We start from the raw sequence: 21,892 nt of genomic DNA on the forward strand, positions 1-21,892 counted from the left end.
GGATCCCTGGGGTGAAGCTGTTGGTGGGGGATCCCTGGGGTGAAGCTGTTGGTTGGGGATCCCTGGGGTGAAGCTGTTGGTGGGGATCCCTGGGGTGAAGCTGTTGGTGGGGGATCCCTGGGGTGAAGCTGTTGGTGGGGGCTCCCTGGGGTGAAGCCGTGGGGTGGGGAATCCCTGGGGTGAAGCTGGTGGTGGGGGCTCCCTGGGGTGAAGCCGTGGGGTGGGGGATCCCTGGGGTGAAGCTGGTGGTGGGGGCTCCCTGGGGTGAAGCCGTGGGGTGGGGAATCCCTGGGGTGAAGCTGTTGGCGGGGATCCCTGGGGTGATCTCTGGAGTGAAACACACGGATGTGAAGTTTCAGGTCATGGAGGGAGCGGAGTATGCCGGTCCCTGAGCTTTCAGGATCCTGTCACAGAATGCTGGCCACATTACCTTCACTCACCTATCACGGTGAAGACTATGAAGAAGATGGCGTAGGCCCGGTTCTTGGAATATGCAGGAATCATCACTGAAAGAAAAAAGAAATAACGCAAACTGACAACCTCAGTTCCTGATCCCATTCCCATCCTGACCCTACACTATTTGCTTTTGCAACAGAAAGGAGGTCTCCACTGTAGAAAGGAGGTCTCCATTGCCGAGAGTGTTGGCTCACACCTGTAATCCTGCACTTTGGGAAGCTGAAGCGGGTGGATCACTTGAGGTCAGGAATTCAAGACTAGCCTGGCCAACAGAGTGAAACTCTATCTCTACTAAAAATACAAAAATTAGCCAGGCGTGGTGGCTCATGCCTGTAGTCCCTGCTACTTAGGAGGCTGAGGCAGGAGAATTGCTTGAACCCAGGAGGTGGAGGTTGCAGTGAGCCGAGATGGCGCCACTGCACTCCGGTCTGGGTGACATAGCGTGGCTCTGTCTGAAAGAAAGGAAAGGAACAGGAAAAGGAAAGGAAAAGAAAAGAGCAAAGAAAAGAAAAGAGGTCTCCTGGGAGGACTGAGAGGCCTGCCTGTCCGAATTCGATCTCTCGCCTCTGCTCGCACACCCTCCAGGATGGGGAACTCCCTACCTATCAAGGATGTCCCTCTGTGCGCAGAGCTCACAGCCTCCCTGCAGCCCTCCCCATAGACAGTCCTGCTCCCCCTGCGGTCACTTGCTAGGACTCAGAGGACACAAGAGACAGCACTCAGGGTCTGCAAGATGAAAGGTACCAGCCAGGGTGGCTGAGCCACAGCCAAGCCCAGGACCGTGGCCTTCATCCTGGCCACACCTGCACCTGAGCAGCGGAGACCCCACCAGCATCACACAGGGTGAGCATCATGGCTGGTAAGACCCTTGGCCCTCACGTGCTGCTGCCCAGTGGCTCCCACAGCTGAACCTCAGCAGCAACAGGAGTGTGGGTGTGTGGAGCTCCAGCAGGACGGCACCGGGAGACCCCTCTGACCACTGACCTCCAGTTGGAGGGCACCGGGGGACCCTCTGACCACTGCCATCATCACCCTATGAAGAACACCAGCCACTTTCAGCTTCTCAGAGGAGTGAGACGACGAGGAGGAAGAGGAGACGAAGAGAAAAGGGAGGAAGGAGTAAGAAAGCAAAGGCATGAGACAGAAAAGGAAAGAAGGAAAGAGAAGGGAGAAGGGAGAGGGAGAAGAAAACCAAGACAAGGAAGAAGAGAAAGGAAAAGAAGGGGAGGAAGGAAAATGTCACCCTTTCTTCTCCACTTGTCGATAAAAAGGGCTCGGACACTCCCGCTGGGTGCTAAGGCTCAGCGGCCCAAACCGGCCCCCCATGCTGGGCTCACTGACCCCCAGGGTCCCTCCCTGGCCCTGCACGCACCATCGGGGTTGTTGGCCGTGGTCAGCAGCACCAGGAGGGAAGTCAGAGACTCAGGCAGGTTCTGGAAGTAGGTCAGCCTCTCCCTGTCCTGCCCATCATCCTGCTGAGAGCAGAAGCAGCAGCTCCAGGGCGCCACTGGGTCCCCACCCCACAGGCTGAGCCCCGGGCCCCGGACCCAACCGGCTGGAACCATCCACCCACTGCCCAGCCTGCATCTCCTGTGGCCTCCCAGCAGGCTGAGCTCATGGCCAGACAGCACCGAACTCCGGATCTCAGGGCGCAAGAGCGGGCACCCAGGAAGACCGCTCACCCGCACGGACATGGCGCCTGGAAGCAGGACGGTTCAGAACCACAGCAGAAAGCCCTCAGGCCACCTCGCCTGCTCACAGCAGATTCTGCCATGCACTGTGCGGGCAGTGAGGCTACAGGGCAGGGGCGGGCAGGGGCAGGAGGGGCAGGAAGGGCAGGAGGGGCCCAGGCTGCCACGGTGGGATAGGTTGGGCCCTTCGTGAAGCCTACTCTAGAGGCTGTGTGTGTATCAGGACCCATGGCCACCCACGGGACCCAGAGGCACTATGCTCGTGGCTGTGGTGAATCACAGTCATTGGCAAGGGGGCATCCACACCAGAGTCCCTATCCTCTCTCCCTCCTGAGAGGGGTCCCAGCCACAAAACACAGCTGGCACGTGCAGGGTTTCTGCTCGGAAAGCAACTCCACTCGAGACTCTGGGCTCGGGGCTCTCACTGGGGCCAGGCTCGTGGGCACCCTCTGCCGATCAAGCCTCTAGACTCCCAGCTGGAAGATGCCCAGCTGGAAGATGGGTGGTTCCTGCAAACCAGACTGGTTGTGTGAACTGGATGGGCCGGTGGCACAGCGGGACTTGGCACACAAAGCACACAAACTTAGGGATCGTTTCAAAGCCACGAGCCCAGCTGCTGGCGAAGGGGAGACCTCGCACGCAGGCCCTGGCACGGAGGCACCTGTGACGGCCACTCTCTCTCACACAGGCTGCCCTTCCGGCCTCACAGCCACATCAGTAGCACTGAGGCCTGCAAGGTCTCACCTATAAAATGGCCCTGTTCCCTCATCTGCCCAGTCAGGGGCTCCCAAGGACACGTGAACTAATTGATGGTGAAGACGCCACAGTCTGCTAAGGGGAGGGGGCACAGGGGCCATTGAGAGGAAGTTAGAAGGCAGGGAGCGCTGTCAGGCACAGAGCCATGGGTAGGGACAGGCTCCCCTGCTGGGAAGAGCAAGGCGGGCCCCTCCTGGGCCTCAGCCCAAGCCAGAGTGGAGGAGCAGAGCGAGGCCTCTGAAGCCTGGAGGCTGGCCTCCAGCGGTCACCAGGGACGGCAGGACTGGAGCACTGGGCTCAGGCCTCCTGGGCCTCCCCACTCCCACTCCCACCCCCACCCAGTCAAACCACCACATTCCCGAACGTAAAACAACCCACCGAGCGCCCACTGAGCAAGGTTCAGGGCCAGGCTTCGAGTCGGCTGAGGAAGGTTGTGGCACCCACACCACCTAACAGATGCTGAGGTCCACACAGCCGACGCAACTCCCCTGCCCGGCCCTTCTCCCACCCCACACTGCGCCTCGCGGCAGGCCTCACGCTCCTCCTCTACAATTCAACCCCTGCTCGGGCAGACCCTAGGCGTGACCTCCCGTACCTACAGCCCAGCCCAAGCCACAGCTCTGCGAGGGACACGGAGGAGCCCTGGGCTCCCGCCCAACCTGCCACAACCAGCAACGATGGACCCGAGCCAGCCCACAGCCCCGACCTGAGAAACGTCTGTAAAATGGGACAGCACCATCACGGCTGCTGGGAGACCACACACCCCAGCACCAACCCTGGTTCTTGGAAATCAATCCAGGTTGGAGCTTCACAACGAGCAAAGCCAGCAGAGGACAAGCAGGCTGGCTCTGGACCGTGCTCACAAAGGTAGCTAAAGCAAGGCAGCAGCTGCACCCTGCCAGCAGGAGCCGGTGATGCCAGCAAGGCCATCCAGAAGCACAGCCTGGCTACTGCCCCAGGCCAGGCTGGCAGGGCACGATGGCCGGGGAAGGAAGGCAGGGACAGGCCGGCCACCATCCCATGTTCCTCTCAAGTTCTGCCTCGGACAGGGATCCAGACTCCTGCCAAGACCACAACAAGTGCTCTGACCCCTCACACAAGGCACACCTTGCTCCCCCAGGGCCGTGCCATGGGGCAGAACCCCACGCCTAGAGGAGGAGCCGGCCCTTCCTGGTGCCTCAGGATGGGACACTCGGCTTTCCCAGGCGGAGGATCACACCCCAGCCTCAAGGCTGAGGCTGTTGCCATGTCCAGCACCCACAATGATGACATCCACCTTGTATGGGCTCTGGGAAACAGCGCCACTGCAGCAGTCACTGGACAGTCACACAGAGGAGGGCCTGAGATTCCGTCAGCCAGTTCCATCTCCACAGCCCAGCTGCCCCCGAATCACAGCCATTGGCAAGGGGGCATCCACACCAGAGTCCCTATCCTCTCTCCCTCCTGACAGGCACACAAACACATACACACAGAGACACGCACGCACGAACACACGCACACAGGCACACAGACACCACACACGCGCACAGGCGCACAGACACCACGCACGCGCACAGGCGCACAGACACCACGCACACACACACCGTGCATGCACACAGACACCACACACGCGCACAGGTGCACAGACACCACGCACGCGCACAGGCGCAGAGACACCACGCACACACACACCACGCATGCACACAGGCACCATGCACACATGCAGACACTACACAGCAAACAGACATACAGACACCACGCATGCACAGACACCACACCACACCCCACATAAGACACCACACACACACAGAGACATACAGACAAGCCACGCACACACAGACACCACACACGCACACAGACAACAGACTCACACACAGACATACAGACACTACGCACACACAGGGGCTCACTCACTGCTTCCGCCCTGGGTGAGAACCCGGGCTTCAGCCTTCCCCTTCTGGACAACACACAGCAAACCCCAACACAGCCACAAATGAACAGCAGCACAGGCTGAGCACTGTCCACTCCCACGACAAAGCCACAGCGATGCAGCGTGGACCCAGCCCCAAGAAGGATGGTGCCCTCGGCCAGGACGGGCGAATAAACTCGTAACAGTGCAGCGGGGTAGGGAGACAGGCAGACGCCTCCACACAGCAGCGAGCTGCCGCGCCCCGGGCAGCCACAGAGGAGGATATGGTGGGAGAGACTAGTGGCAGGAGAGGGCGTGGGCGGTGAGGGCCCTCCCAATAGGCCAGCGCAGCCTGGGGGGCTGCAGTCAGAGAGGGTGCAGGGCAAGCCTGGTTGTCAGGAAGGATGAACGGGACTGGAGGAGAAACCAGAGGAACCACCCTCAGTGAAGGGCCTGGCAGGGAGGGCCGGGGAGGGGTGGGGAGACAGAGACAGGGAGGAAGGTAGGAGGGGAGGAGGACAGGGGATAGGGAGGGAGGGAGGGAAGTGGGAAGGAGGGTAGGGGAACTGAGTCAGGATGGGAGGGAGCAGGGGAGGGTTGGAGAGGGGCAGCCAGGACAGAGAACAAGTGGCCCTGAGCCCAGGAGACCCAGGACAGACAGGTATCCGGGCAGTGGGGTGGTGGAGCACTGTGGCCACCCGAAGGCAGGCCCCTGGACCCCTGATGGGCCACTGCTAACTCCTGGACAGAGTCTGCACATGGGTTAAGCCAGGGCAGTAGACACCAGCCCAGCCCCCTCTGTTAGTCACAGCACAGGGCAGCCCCATCCCCAGACCCTGTTGGAACCACTGAGAAGGCAGGGTGCCCTACCTTCCCGCCAGCGAACAGCAGCATCCCGAACATGGTGAACAGGCACAGGTGGATGGCCAGCAGCAGCCCGACGCTGGGGGAGAGCGTAGCACTCAGCCTGGGCCAGGCGGGTGGGCAGGCAGGACCCAGGGACACCTGACCTGCCTGCGGGGCTCGGTGACAGGAGCGCCCAGGAGTCTGCAGCAGCTGGGTCCCCCTCTCCCTGAGGGCCTTGCCTCATGCTCAGCTCATGGGGCCCAGAGGAAAGGCCTGGTCCTGCCCTGGCAGGGTCCCTTCTTTGACAGTGACCAATGAAACCCAGGGGGCCCAGCTGAGACAGCATCCAAGGGCCCAGGGCTCTCAGAGGGGGCCACTTCCACCCACCTGAGCTGGATGGTGAGGGGTCAGCACATGAGCCACTAGGGACTCGGGCAGCGTTGCCACTGGCAAGAGCAGAGGGTGACAGGGGATCGGGACCGGGGTGAGCCGAGGTGGATGGAGGCTGGGCTGGGGTACAGGGAGAGCGCCCCACGCTTCTAGTGGCAACAAGAGCCACAAGGACTTCCAAGCAGGGGTGCCGTCAGGAGCAGCTCGGCTTTATGAAGTCTAGGCTGGCAACGTGCAGACACCATGAGTGGGAGGGGACAGCAGAGGGGAGAGGCAAGGCGCAGCCACAGTGAGGACAGAGGGGACAAGAGGAGACCCATCGGAGAGAGTGCCCAGGGGACTCACAGCCTTTGAGCTGGGGCCACAGTGTCTGCAGCCCCGGGTCTAGGTCGAAGGCTGCTGGGAGGCCTCTGGGGAACTGTTGGAACCACTGAGACCCCAAACGCCCCCCCAGCAGCCTCCCCACACCATCACCAGCCAGCCAGGGATGCGGAGCAGGCAGTCCAAGGTGAGACTCCGATGGGCCCTGCCTGCAACCACATGGCCTGGGGCAGAGAGAGCCGCTTCCCAGCCCTACGAGCCCGGGGCACGAAGCGCCCACCTGGCCATTTCCGGCAGTGACCAGTGGATGCACTTCAAGGTCTTCTTCATCATAGAGGAGTTCTGCAGCAGGAAGAAGGGGCGGAGGAGCCGGCGGACGCGCAGAGGCTGGAAGAGATCCGGGCAGCTGAGCACCACGTGCAGTGCTTAGTTCCACCCCCACCGACCATCCCAGGTGGGCACACAGGTCAGAGACCCCGGTGCCCTGGAGGCCACTCCACAGTCACTGAGCTCGGAGTGGAGGGCCTAGCTCCAGAGCTGGCCTTGAGACCTGCTCCGGGTCACATGATCCGCAGTCCTTCCCCGTCGCAGGCCTCCCCCTTGCCCATCTCCCAACTCCTGGGCGCTGCATACACAGGCTCCCCAGTCCTAACACCTGTCCCCATCCCTGTCCAAGGTCATCCTCCCCTCTGCCCACCCAGGACACAGTTGGAAGGGTGGCGGCCCCATGCCTGCCTTGGGACCCTCCTGCCTTGCCCAGCACACCTGGCCTCCTAGGGTACCATCCCCGCCTCCCCACCCCTCACCCCTCACCCCGCCTCCCCTCGTGCCCCTGCCTCCAAGCCCTCCCCTCCCAAACACAGACCCTGCCCCCAGGAGCCCCACTTCCACCACCACCCCCCACCACCACATCCACAGCGCCCTCCAGCCTCACTGCTCCCACACTCAACCCTCACACAGCATCAATGTGACCCCTGCTCCAAGCCTTCCCCTCCCAGACACAGACCCTGCTCCCAAGAGTCCCACTTCCACCACCCCCCCACATCCACAGCGCCCTCCAGCCTCACTGCTCCCACACTCAACCCTCACACAGCATCAATGTGACCCCTGCTCCAAGCCTTCCCCTCCCAGACACAGACCCTGCCCCCAAGAGTCCCACTTCCACCACCCCCCCACATCCACAGCGCCCTCCAGCCTCACTGCTCCCACACTCACTCATACGGCGTCAGTGTGACCCCTGCTCCAAGCCTTCCCCTCCCAGACACAGACCCTGCTCCCAAGAGTCCCACTTCCACCACCCCCCCCACATCCACAGCGCCCTCCAGCCTCACCGCTCCCACACTCACTCATACGGCGTCAGTGTGACCCCTGCTCCAAGCCTTCCCCTCCCAGGCACAGACCCTGCCCCCACGAGCCCCACCTCCACACCCCCACACTCACACAGCGCCCTCCAGCCTCACTGCTCCCACACCCAACCCTCACACGGTGTGAACGTGCGTCCCCTCCAAATCTCATGTTGAATCTGACTTCCCGTGTTGGAGGCAGGATCTAGCGGGAGGGATCTAGGTCATGGGGTGGATCTCTCGTGAACAGCCTGGCACCCTCCCTGCGGTAATGACTTCAGGTGAGGGTTCTCGAGAGATCTGGTTGTTAAAAGGAGTCTGCAGGCTTCTCTCGCCATGTGACACACCCGCTCCCCGTCTCCTTCTGCCACGAGTGGACGCTTCCTGAGGCCTCACCAGAAGCAGATGCCAGCACCATGCTTCCCATGCAGCCTACAGAGCCGTGAGCCAAATAAACCCCTTCTCTATTAATACCCAGCCTCAGGTCTTGCTTTATGGCCACGCAAAATAGACTCACACACACTCACACCCACACACACACACTCTCACAGGTATTCCCATCTTCACTGCCTTCCTCCTGGGAGGACAGAAGTGCCCACCCACAGTCTGTCAACCCACCCCAGTCTTCTCAGTGTTGGTTCAATCACCACCTCCTGCTCCAACCACCACACACCAGTTTCTCACAGCTTCCATCATGCCACGTTTCCCTACCCTCCCTTCTATTCACCCTCCTCCCCTGCTCCTGTCCCAGCCCATCCTCCCCTCCTGGCCACTGGGACCCACCTGGGGGTCCCCATGATAACCTTCCCATCCTGCCTGGCGCCCTCGGCACCAGACACAGCTACCTCGGTGCTCCCGGCTGCCCTGTGGGCCCCCCGCACTGCCCGATCCCTGTCCCCACCTCCTCTCTCTGCCTCACACCTGGATTCAGTCCCATGAGTATCACGTTTACACTTTGGCGCCTGCCAATCTCAAATCCACGCTCTCAACTGCAGTCTTGCCTCCTCATCAGTGCCTTGTTTTAGAAACGCAGGGCTGTCAGCTCCTTGCACAAAACCAAAACACTCCGACAGCTGCCCACGGCTCTGCCCATGGCCTCCAGGGTCCACAGAGCAGGCCCGGCCAGTCAGTCCAGCCCCTTCCCAGGCCTCAGAGGCCACGGCCCTCCAGCCGCCAGTCTCTGCCCTGCCAACCTGCAGACCACCACCTCTGCCAGGGCTGCCGGGCTCCTCTCCGGCACGGCACCCACCACCCTCGGGAATCACTCTCTGTATCTGGCACTTCCGTGCGCTGGCAGTGTCTCTGTCACTCCGGAAGGGGGTCTCAGAGGACAAGAGACCTGCGCGTTCTGTTCACCACGGTCCACCTGGCAGCAGCACAGCAGGCCCTCCGGAACGTCTGCAAGTGACTGATCCCCAGCACTCACTCCAAGTGAATCATCACCCTCAAAACGGACCCCAGGGCCTGGCGCAAGACTGAGAAGGCCAAGGGAACAGCGGTGAACAGAGAACGGCTCAGGGCTCTGGCTCCTGCCCTGTGCGCCCAGGTCACCTGGAACCCACTCATTGCCCACTGGTTGGAAACTCTGGTCTTAGGGCCTGATAACAGAGGCTTCTCTCAGCCCCTCTACAGGCCAGGAAGACACTGAAGGTGCTGCTGGCTCGCCTCCCCTGCCCAGGAACTTGCACCCTCACCTGTAGTCAGACACAGACCACAGAACAGCTTCCCCAGACGCAAAAGCCCAACCCTGAGGGCCTTCCCTTGACAGCTGGGGCTGTGAGGCCTCTATGAGGATGGGAAGGTACATCCAGGTGACCAGCCTTCAAGGACAACCAACCACAATGCCAGTCAAGCCCCTGGGACCCTCAGACCCAAGGCTTTGAAGTCAAACCACGTCCAAACAGCCCTGGCAAAGACAAAGTGAATAAGCAAAACCCAACAGTGACCGGCAGCCCAGGTGTTATCCAGCTCCTCCGGTCACAAGGCTGGGGGCACCCGGTCCTCCCTGCAAGTCGCCCAGTGCCTGTGGGAGTTCTGTATGACTGGACAGCTGGCCACAGAGGAAAACCTCAAGCCTGGTTTGCAGATGTGCTGAGTGACGGCCAGTCCAGCCAGAAACGCACACACGCGCATTTCAGCCTCCAACAAGAAAGCGCCGCACGGACGCTGCGGAAGGCAAAGCTCTGCAGTGGGCGGTCCCCTGCGTGGACTGGAAAGGGGACATTCCCAGGTGGAGGACAGGGGCGTGGAAAGAGAGGATGGAAGACTGGGAACGAGGTCTGGGAGGAAGCATGTGGACTGGCTGCTCTGAACAAGCTGCTCTGAACAAGCTGCTCTGCACGGCACGTGGCGTGAGGGGCCGAGGCCCCACATGAACGTCCACCATGGGCACCGCGGAGAGGAGCCTCTCTGGCCAGGACGAGGCGTCCTGTAGATGCAGCTGGGCCTCTTCCCTCAGCCACCCTGCTCCTAACTCCCTCCACCACACACAAATTGGCCACCACGACAGACACGGAGGCTATGCCTGGTGCCAATAGCACAGCCGCTCAGCCAGAGACAGAGCCCGGCACCGGCCCAAGACAGCCCCCGGCAACAGAGGGGCCCTTGCCCATAACCGGCACTCATCTGTCCTCCCGGGACAGACAGGCGTGCAGGTTATGAATCTGCCTGCCCTGCCCCCAACGTCTCTGCCAGCACCATCCCAGAACTTGGGGAATGAACTCAGTGGGGCACTATGTCCCACTCACAGCCCTGCATATACTGCTTCCAGTGGAAGAGCTGGGGCAGCCCTGGCACTGCCCCACAGTAGCTGGCTGCAGGAAGGGTCCCAGAGCCTCAGGAAGACTCAGCAACGCTGTCGGCTTAGGGTCACAGGGCACAGCACAGGATCTGAACTGGAGGCAACTGGGCGGGGTTGTCTCTCCCCAGCTAGGACCCACTGGGACCCAGGCAAGGGCAATGGGAGTGAACATGGTGAAGAGGCACAGGGGGATGGCCAGCTTTCCACCTCCCACCTCGCCCATTCTGGGTCCCCGGTCTGGAAATATCCCCTCCCAAGGTGGGGATGCTTTCATCAGGATACACGCTGGTGCCAGTGGTCTGGACCATAGCTTGTTCATGAGAAGAGGGCTGCTGTGCAGCGGACTGAGCAGGCAGGCTGGCTGCTACCACTGAGAACAGCAGGGAGGGCTGAGTGGGGTCCTCTGGGGCACCTCTTACTCCTATGTCCCATAGGAAAAGTTAGCAAAGAACTCCAGCCTTCCAAAGGCAGGACCACCAAGGACTCAGGCCCCTCAGGGAGGAAGGTCCAGTCCCTGTGCCAGGTGAAAAACCAGGGCCAGCTGGGGAGTTGGCGGAGGAGAAGGGAGCACAGAGCAGGTGGCAGAAGAGATCCAGGAAGGGCCCACGGCCAGGTACAAAAACAGGCCTTTATTTGTTTTCTTCCTTGCTTGTAACATACACCTGTGTCCCTTTTTCCTGTCTCCTTCCCCATCCTAATTTCATATAAGGATTCTTGGTGTGGCTTACAATTTAGCCTGTAAGTTACAAAACATGATACAGCTGCCACGACCGTAACTCAGAAATGGCGGTGGGAGGGCCGTCCCCGCTCCCCTTGCTGGGGCAGTCACGGGAGAGGCTCTTCCTGTGCAGGGAGGAGGCTTCGGGACGCTGCCGGGTCAGGGAGACAGGAAGGAGGCGGCCACGGAGGCCCCACAGCAGCACAGTGGGGCTGCCCTCCAGCCACCCTTCCGCTCTGCCGGGCTGTGGCCGCGACGCCGCCCATTCCAGCTCTCTGCAGCGGCTACTCCCCACCAGGTCCTGCCAGCAGGGCCCTGGGGCAGGCGGACAGGAGACGCACTCACTAGGCTGCACCCAGAGCTTCCCAGCCTCCCCATCAGCACTGCTGGGACCAACCTCATTGAGCTTCTGGGAGGCACCAGCGCCCGCCGGGTAGCGCCCCCTCCCAGAGGGCAGAGGGCAAGGTCCCAGCTCTATGGGCCCCTCCCCTGGGCCTCCGGGTGCTAACAACCCCCATCTCTCCCCCGTGTGCCCTGCCCAGGGGTGGGGCTGCTCCGGCGGTTCTGGGTTCCACTGGGCTGCTTTCACTGTTGGTTTCTCGGCACCTATTTAAGGCCCTCTGTTCGTTCTCTCCACAGGGCACCTGCGGGGCTCTGCTTCCCGAGGAGACCCAGTGGATCCTGCTGACTCCACACCCACCTCTTCCCGCTCTGTTCTCCCAAAGCCCAGGGGGCGCTTCTGGGTGCTCTGAGGGGAAACCGAGACGCTGCGGTGGAAAGAGCTGAGTGTGGCCGGGTGAGGGGGCTTTCTCACTGTCAGGCCTCACAGAGCCTGGGGCTTGTGACTGTGGGGCATGGTGAGGCCCTGGTGTGGCGCTCTCGTCGGGCGCTGGGCGGACGAGGCCCTCAGCTAGAAAGTGGAGAGCTGGGAGGCCAGAGTCCGGGATCTCACTCCCAGGTCCGCCCTCACCAACAGGGTGAGCCACGAGGAACCCTGCGCCTGTCCAGCCCTCCGGGCCTTCATCTGCAAGACGGGAACAAGGCTCCCCAGCCAACAAGTGAAGAAGTGCCGCGGGAGGTGGGCAGTGCTGGGCGGGTGGGCAGGATGGCTGGCGGGCTCAGGGCTCCATCCCAACATCCCTGTGGGCCTTGCACCCACGCCACCCCCAGAGCTCTCCGCCTGTCTCAGGGCCGCCTCACCACCTACCTCATGACACACGAGACTCAGGGACACGGTCCAGTCCACCAGAGACACCACCAGCACCACGAGGTAGCCCAGCAACCAAAGGTTCTTCTGGAAATGGGCCCACCCAAACAGGTAACCCTGCAACAGAGACGGGCGGGTGAGCAGCAAGCAGCCCCACACACTGGCCCTGCAGCCAGAGAATGACGGTGCGCAGGGCAGGGACCAGACGACCAGAGCAGGGTGTGCCCCCACAACAGTGTGGTCCCCACGGGATGCTGAGCAGCGGTCAGGAGGCCCGAGCTCCCACCCAAGCCTGCTAGGGACTCACTGTGCAGCCTCAAGCAGCACCAAAGCTCTCTAACCTGGTCCTCATCAGTAACAGGAGGCTCCTGCCTGTTCTGCCTATGCAACCAACCACCTTGTGCAGGCTGAGAAGACAAGGAATGCATTCTGGAAAAGGCTAGAAGAGTACCGGCTCAGTGGGCAGGTCTCCGCCGCTACAGCAAGGCAGTTTGGGAAGTGAGGTCTGGTCTGTTCTTCCCTTACCTAACTGCCATTTCCCACCATCGAGAAAGTCCCCAGAGGGCGGTGGCTCACACCTGTAATCCCAGCACTTTGGGAGGCCAAGGCAGGCAGATCACTCAAGGTCAGGAGTTTGAGACCAGCCTGGCCAACATGGTGAAACCCTGCCTCCACCAAAAATAGAAAAATCAGCCGGGCATGGTGGCAGGCACCTATAATCCCAGCTACTTGGGAGGCTGAGGCAGGAGAATCACTTGAACCCGGGAGGCAAAGGTTGCAGTGAGCTGAGATCATGCCACAGCACCCTAGCCTGGGCGACAGACCGAGACTCTGTCTCAAAAATAAATAAATAAAAGACGGCCGGGTGCAGTGGCTCACGCCTGTAATCCCAGCACTTTGGGAGGCCGAGGCAGGCAGATCATGAGGTCAGGAGATCGAAACCATCCTGGCTAACATGGTGAAACCCCATCTCTACTAAAAATACAAAAAATAAGCCAGGCGTGGTGGCACACGCCTATAGTCCCAACGCCTGGGGAGGCTGAGGCAGGAGAATCGCCTGAACCCAGGAAGGGGGAGGTTGAAGTGAGCCAAGATCATGCCACTGCACTCCAGCCTGAGCAAGTGCTGTCTCAAAAAACAGAGCGAGACTCTGTCTCCAAAAATAAATAAATAAATAAATAAATAAATAAATAAATAAATAAATAAAATAAAATAAAATAAAAGACAGCCGCCAGAGGTCACAGCTTGCTGATGTACCCTCTCTCACCTTCTGACACATCTCAAACACACCAACCATTCAAAAACCGCTATTAACAACCTCTTGCCAGTTTCAGTTCCAGTTGAAAAACCCCCAGACCTGCTAACCACATGAGGAGCTAAAAAGGAAGAAACGAGAAACTGCCCGGGGCCTGCAATCACACACGCCGGCATCCAGCCACAACCCTTGGTCAGCACACAGCCTGCCCTGCCCACAAGGGACTACAGGGCAGCGCCGGGCAGAGGCCCCACGCGACCGGGAGGCCACGTGAGCCCAAGCCCAAGGAGTGGCAGGGCTGGCGCTGAGGAAGGCTGCAGCCAGGGCCTGATCTAACACCATGGGCAGGGATGTGGGGGCTCCTGAGACCGCGGCATTGGAATCACTGTTTGACAAAAATAGAACACGTAGCCTGCACCTCCCTGGAAAGTCACCAAGGCTCTGACGAGGCTCAGAAGCTTAGGTGAGCACCAAAGCCCCACCTCCAGCTTCTAGGAGGACGTGCGTCACAGGCAGAATCCAGAGTCAAACATGCAGCAGCTGCTGTGTGCACAAGAAACCCCTTTCTGCCCCACGCCCGCCTCCTCTCCTCTTCTGTTTGGGGTGGCACGGTGAGCCTTGAGGAGGGACCGCCTGGGCCTCACTTATTCACTTGGGACCTCTCCTCACAGCAGCACTACAGACCCTGGACCATTCTCAGAGGCCCTGCCAGCCTGCGCCACCCACGAGGGCACACTGGCCTCAGTTTGCATGGTGGAGAGGGAGGAGAGCTGACGGCACACCGGGTTTGCATGGTGGGGAGGGAGGAGAGCTGACGGCACACCGGGTTTGCATGGTGGAGAGGGAGGAGAGCTGATGGCACACCGGGTTTGCATGGTGGAGAGGGAGGAGAGCTGACGGCACACCGGGTTTGCATGGTGGAAAGGGAGGGCAGCTGACACAGCCTCTGCCTCAGGCGCTTGCTTGTCCAAGAAAGTGTGCCTTCCTCACAGGGTCAAAGTGCAAACTCTGGGGAAAAGGCAGCTCGCTCCAGAGAATCAGCAATAAACCAGGACAGCAGCGGCCAGGCGCTGGGAGGCCTGGGCAGCACGTAGAGGGCCTGGCACCCGCCTCACCTTCACAGAGAGGTCGGCCACAAAGACCAGCAGGCAGAGCACCTCGACACTCTCGGTCAGGCCGCAGGGCGGCTCCCAGGGGGCAGCGCGATAGCGCACATCCGCCGTGCTGGTGAGCGAGGATGGGGTCTCGATAAAAGCCAAAAACAGGATCAAGAAGATGGTGAAGCTCAAAGTCCTGGAAAAGGAACAGAAACATGAAAACGCAGGAGTCGGCAGCCCTCGGGGCCCAGAGGCTGATCAGGAGCTTCCCCGGTCTGAAGCGCGGGAGCTGGCACTGCCAGAGCACGGACACTCGTGACTGGGGAGATCACGAACCTGCTCAAAGCTCCATTACCGAGGGCTAACCCCAGCATTCCAGAAAGGAACGCTTGTTGTCCAAGGAGCCTTCCATCACAGGCCGTCTCCTTTCCAGAGAGGACGATGGTAACCGCCCTATCTATGTAACAGGGAGCCTGCCTGGACCCTGAGACCAGGTGATCCCCAGGTAGGGGCCAGCCTCCCCTGCCACGCAAGCCGGCAGGAACCGTGAGTTCCACATGGGTGCGTTCTCACCGTTGGCAGACGTTCGAGTAATACCGTCGGTAAAGCCATATCGAGCTGGCATCCACCCGGTGATTGATGGAGCGGTACTGGAAGCAAAAAGTCACATGAGGCATGACAGGGGTGCGTGCAGGGTGGGCCGTGGCCCGAGCCCCACACCACACATGAGACAGGCCCAAGTCTCAGGCTGTGGATCACAGGGGACGCTTCAGTGTGTGGACATGGCCGGCCCTGACCCAGCAGGCCCACACCATCACAAACCATGAGGTCTGCCCAACACACAAGACCTCACAGGCCACACACCCAGGGCGGGTGGGTGTGTAGCAAACGCTCAGGGAACACTTGCTGAGGGCACGGCCATGCCTGTGTCTGCCTGTGAGGCTCTCCCTTCTCTGTGCAAGGCTGACCCTCCCACGCCCCATGCAGCCATGCCATCCTCCAAGACACCCCCACCCAGGACCTAGAATGGGGTGGTCCCCAACAGGCCTCAGAACACAGTGCATCAAAGCAGCAAATGCATCCAGGATGCAGAAAACAAGTTCTCCGGGGACTAATGGAGAGCCGTGCCCAGAGGCTCCGCCCTCGATTCTCTTAACCTACAGTCCAGCAATGGAGATCTTGGCCCCAGTCAGTCGCCCCTGGAGGGGCGAGCCAGTTGGAGGGTGGCCACCCCCCAGGTCAGGCCACAGGGAGCAGGTGCCACCGACCTGAATAGCATCTTCGATGAAGACCACAGCCTGATCAATGCAGAGGTCCCACCTGGCCGCGGCACCTGCAGGCAGAGGGGGACATCAGGTGACCGAGCAGGATGACATGGCCTCACCCTCCAGGACACCTGGGATCGAGGAAAGATGCCGGCTGCAGTTCCTCCCAAGGCCATGTGTAAAAAGATGACTCCACCCAGCAGTGGGGCTGCAAGTGCCTGCCCGGGACCGGGACCAAACCAGGTAAGTGCCTCGGCATCACGTGCGCAGGGCAGGCCCCGGGCACGGCGGCTCCGCCTGCAGCACACACACCCAGCAAGCCCGTGAGAAGCAGTGCGTCCTGCAGGGCCCCGGCGCCAGACTCGGGGTTCAGAGCCCGGCTCCTCCACATGCTAGCAGGAAGGCTGTGGCTGGCTCCTCCTCTGCCAAGTGGGGCTATGCACAGCCACCCACTCGGCTCCCCAGAGGGTACTGGGAGGTGCAACGCAGGAAGGCAAGAGCCCCCTGCCACACTCCCCAAGCATGCTCGGTACACGGGGCTGCTGTCAGCCCTCTTCTGCTTGGCCCGACCCTGGCTCCTGCACAGCCTTCATGAGCCAGGACACTGCACCCAGTGTCCCACCCACCCCCATCAAACTAGACCTCAGATTCAACACCGACAGGGAGAACTGGCATCTAGAACCCGAAGGCACCGCCGTGAGACTTCATGAGAGCTACCCAGGTTCCGTCCCCTCACTGTCCCGGCCCATGGGCCCAGGCAAGCCTACCCAAATCACTCCCAGGGTCAGAGCTTTGGGAACGCCCGGGTCCTCCAGCCTCCGCCGGTGCCTTCTGTGGTGAAGGGTGGTCGCCCGCCTTTACCAACAGCACAAGCAGGGTGGAGCCTCCCGACAGGCCTGGGCAAAGGTGGCAGTGGCTCCTGACTAGGAGGGGCCTTCAGGAAAAGTCAGGCGGCACAGAAGCCAAGGCCCAGCATCCTGGCCTGCCCACAAGCCCCTTGCCCGCCATGGAGCAGCCGGCGGGCACACCTGGTCAGTCACTGAGCCACTGCGGGAGGCCCGGGCCACCCACCCGCATCGCAGGCACATGCCACCTGTGTGGCCTCGCTGCAGAGCTGCTCCTCAGCAGGCCAAGGGAGAAGGAACGCTCAACCCAAAGCAACTGAGGAGCCCGCAGAGGCTGACACCTCCCAGCCCGGGAAGAGGGTGAAGCAGCTGCCTTTTCAGTTGAGACTCGGGTTTTACACCTGGCCCCTTGGGGCCCACAGCTGCACCAAGACAATGTGGTGACACGGGAGGCAGCAGCAGAGGCCTCGGGAGGTCCTGGTCCCCGGGCAGAGGTCCAGGCCATGACCTGCCCACTCTGTTGGCCATCCCTAGGGAGGCAGCTGCTTGGGGGCATGAGGTAGAGGCAGCTGGGCCCCAGACGGATTAGAGATGTGGGGGTCCCAGACAGAGGCAGGAGACCGGACCCCCACTGGCTCTGCTCGGCCCTGCTGCACTGCTGGAAGCAAGAGCCTTCCCTCCCTGCGGCTTTGGTACCCACGTGCACAGCCACGAGACCCACTCTGAGGACAGCCGAATGTCTCCCCAGGGAAGCTCTGAAAGTGGCTACTGTTTATGTCCCCTGAGCACATCCTGGGATCGCCGTGAACAGAAGCCACACTGTTTTGCTCCCTGCTGTATCTGCAGAGCCCAAAACTCAAGCACACAGGACTCAAAGCTGATGTATCCCATGAATAAACGAACAGCCCCGAGGGGAGCCTGGGGGGCAGGTGATCTGAAAGGCCCCACCTTACCAAATTCCCTGGGAGAAGATAGAATCTCTACCAGGAGAGATCTAGTGATACAAGTTTCTTAGACAAGAGACAAGCTGCTGAGTTCCAGGGCTCACTCCAGCCCCAGGACCATGGAAAGTGCTCACATCCACCCAAGCCAGCCATCCCGGGCCAACAGTGGTGGGCACCCCTGGAACCATCCCGCTTGTGGTTCCATTTCGCCTGGCTTTTTGGTTGCTGGTTTATAAAATTCTGGGTCTGGCCATCCTCCGTTTCACCCTGCAACAGCCCGAGAATCTTGCTCCAAACACTCAGAAGCACATCACAGCTTCCCCTGGGTCCCCACTATTCCAGGCCCACACTCCACCCTGGCCTGGCACTGCAGGTTCCCACATTTGTCGGCCTGCCCCCTCCTGTCTTTCAACCCTCCGTGCCACTCATTCTGAACTTGGCTCTGCCAAGGCCATGCTCTCCAAAGCCTCCCACCCTTTCCTCAGGTTGCGGCTTCTGCCAGGAGCACCATCCCCCAGTGTGTGGGTCCAGGAACTCCCTTGGGGCAGCTCGCCCCGCCTGAGCTCATTACCCTGGAGGGCAATCACCTGTCCACACACCATCACCCTATGGTTCTGCAGGGCACAGAGGACAACAGGGGCTGAGACGCTGCATCCAGCACACCAGGCCTTGACACGGCTTCCTAACCCAAGCCTCTGCCTCACAACATCCAGGTCTGAGCTCCCGCTCCCCTCTTGCTCCAGGCTCCAGGCTGCACAACCTGTGTAGGGTCCTGACCAGCATCCTGTGTGACCCTGGGCAAGTCCCTTAACCTCTCAGTGCTCCAGGTCCTTGTGGACTCCCACCCAGTAGGAGCTAAGTACAGACTGAATGATTTACCATAGCCAGAGTACTTTGCTATGTGAGCCCTTCATAAGCACTCAGTTACTCTGAAAGGCTCTAGAGCATTGTAATCCCTTGTCCTCTTTTTTGATAATCAGTAAAAGTGTGATTTTCTGACCCAGAAACAACAGAAAACAACTGTCCTCAACCTTTGACCCCAGCACCGTCAGGTGGGGCTAAGTCAAAAGGACCCGACAGCAGGGTCCACTGGGGTCCTCAAGGCGCCCACAGCAGCAGCCCCCCACCACCCATTGGCAAGAGACCAACCACAGGACTTGCGAACCAGAGCACAGGGCCTTCATTTCAAAGTCTGGCACAGGCCCCGGCACGGACACTGAAGGGGCCTTTGGGAGTCTCCATGGCTCCATAGTCTACCAGTCTTGCTGGGGACCCTGGCCAAGGAGATTCGGAACACAGAGCGTCCTGTCCACGTTCTCAGAAGCCCTGGCTGAGGCCACAGCAGAGGGACAAAGAGCGCTCCCTGAGAACCTCCTCTCGTCAGCCACACTGCCCAGCAGAGCAGGTCTCACCTGCCAGGGCCAGGACCTGCAGTGATCACGGTGCTTACCCAGGATGGCCACTGGCCCCCACCCCAGTCCATCAGGCCCTGTGCAGAAGACAAACTCTGGATGCTCTCTGAACCCTCACAATGCCCACAAGGCAGTCCCTAGTATTATCTCCCTTTTACTGAGCTTCAGAAAGGTTAAGCAGGGCCAGGCACGGTGGCTCATGCCTGTAATCTCACCACTTTGGGAGGCCGAGGCAGGCAGATCACCTGAGGTCAGGAGTGTGAGCCCAGCCTGGCCAACATGGTGAAACCCCATCTCTACTAAAAATACAAAAATCAGCCAGGCATGGTGGCGGGCGCCTGTAGCCCCAGCTACTTGGGAGGCTGAAGCAGGAGAATAGCATGAACCCAGCAGGTGGAGGCTGCAGTGAGCCGAGACCGCACCACTGCACTCCAGCCTGGGTGACAAAGTGATACTCTGTCTCGAAAAAAACACAGAAAGGTTAAGCAACTGCCAAGGTCACACAGCCAGGGTAGCCCCAGAAAGGCGCCCAGAATCCTAGACACAAAGTCTGTGTTCCCTGAACGCTGCCATATGCTGGGCGTCTCATCAAGGGGCCTGCCAGAGCTGCTCCCTGCAGATCTCCCTTCTGACTGGTCCCAGGAAGCACCTGAAGAACTTCCTGGAGGCAGCTTCTGAGGTAAGCAGACAGGGTGGCCACCTCAGTCTCTGGTTTTTCATCTCTTGTCAGGGTCCCCTCCTTGGCCCCCCATTACTCCATGGATGGGCATATGCCACTGACAGTGGGTGGCACCAGTATTCCAACCCAGCTCCTTCCAGACACAGGAGGAAAGAAGGAAAGACAGGCCAGAGAGGCAAGCGGCCACGTGTGAATTCTCAGAGTGATTCGAGCAGCAGCCGCACCAGCACAGAGGGCTGTGACCTTGGGCAGGTCTCAGGACCTCTCTGGGCTTCAGTTTCCTCATCTATAAAGTGAAGCTAAGGTCCTTCCACCTCTAATCCAGAACCTAATTCCCCTGGTGTCAGCGAGGGGCGGACGCACCCCACCCTCGGGGGGATTCAGCAATCTTCAGACCAGGACAAAAAACAGGTACGGCAGGAGGGAGTGGGGAGGGGGCTCTGGGCTGGCTGAGAGCAAGGCGCGGAAGCCGTCACCGTCTAGGGGGCCCACCCCAGCCCCACAGGAGGTGGGACTGGGAAAGGCACCCTACAAAGAAAGGACTCCTAGCTCCCAGCTGGTTCGAATTCCACCTCTGCCACTTACTGGCTGTGTGACCTTGGGTAGGGTAACGCCTCTCTCTGAGCCTCTGCTTTTCCCAGAAGAAACGGGAAAAATCGAAGTGCTGCCTCCTCTGAGCCAATCAGGCGACCCTTGGGAAGTATGGGGTCTGGGCCCGCCTGGGCACACGGAAGGTGCCTGCCTGCCGCAGGGGGCCGGTTCCCTCGGGGTTGCCCACGGCTGGGCGAGGGCCTCTCCGCTCGGCTGGTCGGGATCAGGAAGCGACACGGAAGCGATCTCAGCTCTGCCCCGACCCCGGTCCGGGTCCGCAGGACGCAGCCCTCAGAACACCGGCTCCCCTGGCGCCCGGCGCGGCCCGGGCCCCGCTCGGACTCGAACCTGTTGGGGGCGCGCGGCAGGACGCTGGGTGCTGCGACAGCGGGACCCCCACGCGCGACCCCGGTCTCCCGGGCCAGTCCCCTCCCCGGGTCCGGGCGGCTCACCAGGGCCGACTTGGATGCTGCGGCAAGTGGTCAGCCCCGCCGGGCAGTCGCCGCCACCGCCGCGGGCCCGGCCCAGCAAGGGCTCCGACTCCGCCTTGGGTTCCGCCATCCGGTAGCCCGCACGCGGGACCCGACCCTTAGAAACAAGCCTCAAGAGCGCCCAGCTCCACTGCGCAGGCGCAGAGACCCCCGCCCCAGGCGTTCTGGCCGGGGAGCGCACGGCACTGTGACGCAGGGGATCCCTGCACTCCCAGCCAATGATAACCGGGCCAACTGCGTAGGGCGGAGCTTAAAGGGCCCCGCCCCTCTGGGGTGGAGCTCAGCTTCCTTCCACCCAGGGCGAGGCAGCGCTCTGGGGCTGAAGGGCCTAGTGCTGGGGAGGAAATACGTTCTCAAAGGATTGTCTTGACGGCCAGAAGCTTCAGCATCTCCTGGAAACATTTTAGAAATGCAAATATTTGGACCCTTCTAAACCTACTGCATCAGCACCTCTGCGGGCAGCACCCAGGAATCTGTTTTAACAAGCATTCGGGGTGATTCTGATGCATGTGAATACTGAGTACCTGGGGTGACTGCAAAGGACTCCCCCAAGAATGGAACTGGAGTTTACCCTCTGATAGTGAAATTAGGAGGATTCAATATAATTAAGGGAAGAGTTTAAAAACACATGACACACTTAAAAAACAATTACAACATATATAAAAAGTGTTTTCAACATTAATGCATTAAAGACCTTGTATTCGTTTTCTATTGCTACGGTGAGAAATTACTACAAACTTAAAATATAAAACAACTCCCATGCATTATCTTTCAGTCCTGCGGGGCAGGAAACCAGCAGCTCGACTGGGTCCCTGTCTCAGGGCCTCACAAGGCTAAAGTCAAAATGTCAGCTGCCGTGGGCTCTTATCTGCAGACTTGGGAAAGCCCACTTTCCAG

The 21,892-nt window shown here is 60.5% G+C and overlaps 1 protein-coding gene across 9 annotated transcripts in view; it reads right to left on the bottom strand.

Annotated features, from left to right (window-relative positions):
* Window positions 1–21,174, bottom strand: part of TPCN2 (two pore segment channel 2) — a 51,583-nt gene extending 30,409 nt beyond the window's left edge. For 2 of the 9 annotated variants that reach the window (XR_005240552.2, XM_073009752.1), the window contains exons 1-9: window positions 20,957–21,171; window positions 16,037–16,101; window positions 15,342–15,418; window positions 14,787–14,964; window positions 12,417–12,533; window positions 6,629–6,735; window positions 5,662–5,734; window positions 1,829–1,931; window positions 441–506 (exon numbers count right to left, since the gene is read on the bottom strand). Coding sequence is in view for 7 of the 9 variants with exons in the window: in XM_073009752.1 (XP_072865853.1) it covers window positions 441–506; window positions 1,829–1,931; window positions 5,662–5,734; window positions 6,629–6,735; window positions 12,417–12,533; window positions 14,787–14,964; window positions 15,342–15,418; window positions 16,037–16,101; window positions 20,957–21,065 (895 nt within the window). In the remaining 2 variants the exon portion in view is untranslated. Of the gene's footprint in view, window positions 1–440; window positions 507–1,828; window positions 1,932–5,661; window positions 5,735–6,628; window positions 6,736–12,416; window positions 12,534–14,786; window positions 14,965–15,341; window positions 15,419–16,036; window positions 16,102–20,956 lie in introns of all 9 variants that reach the window. The other 7 variants (XR_012090572.1, XM_008019560.3, XM_037998900.2 and 4 more) reach the window with 6 other exon arrangements.
* Window positions 21,175–21,892: the final 718 nt, after the last annotated feature.

This window comes from Chlorocebus sabaeus, chromosome 1 (assembly GCF_047675955.1).
Source record: "Chlorocebus sabaeus isolate Y175 chromosome 1, mChlSab1.0.hap1, whole genome shotgun sequence".
Lineage (NCBI taxonomy): Eukaryota > Metazoa > Chordata > Mammalia > Primates > Cercopithecidae > Chlorocebus > Chlorocebus sabaeus.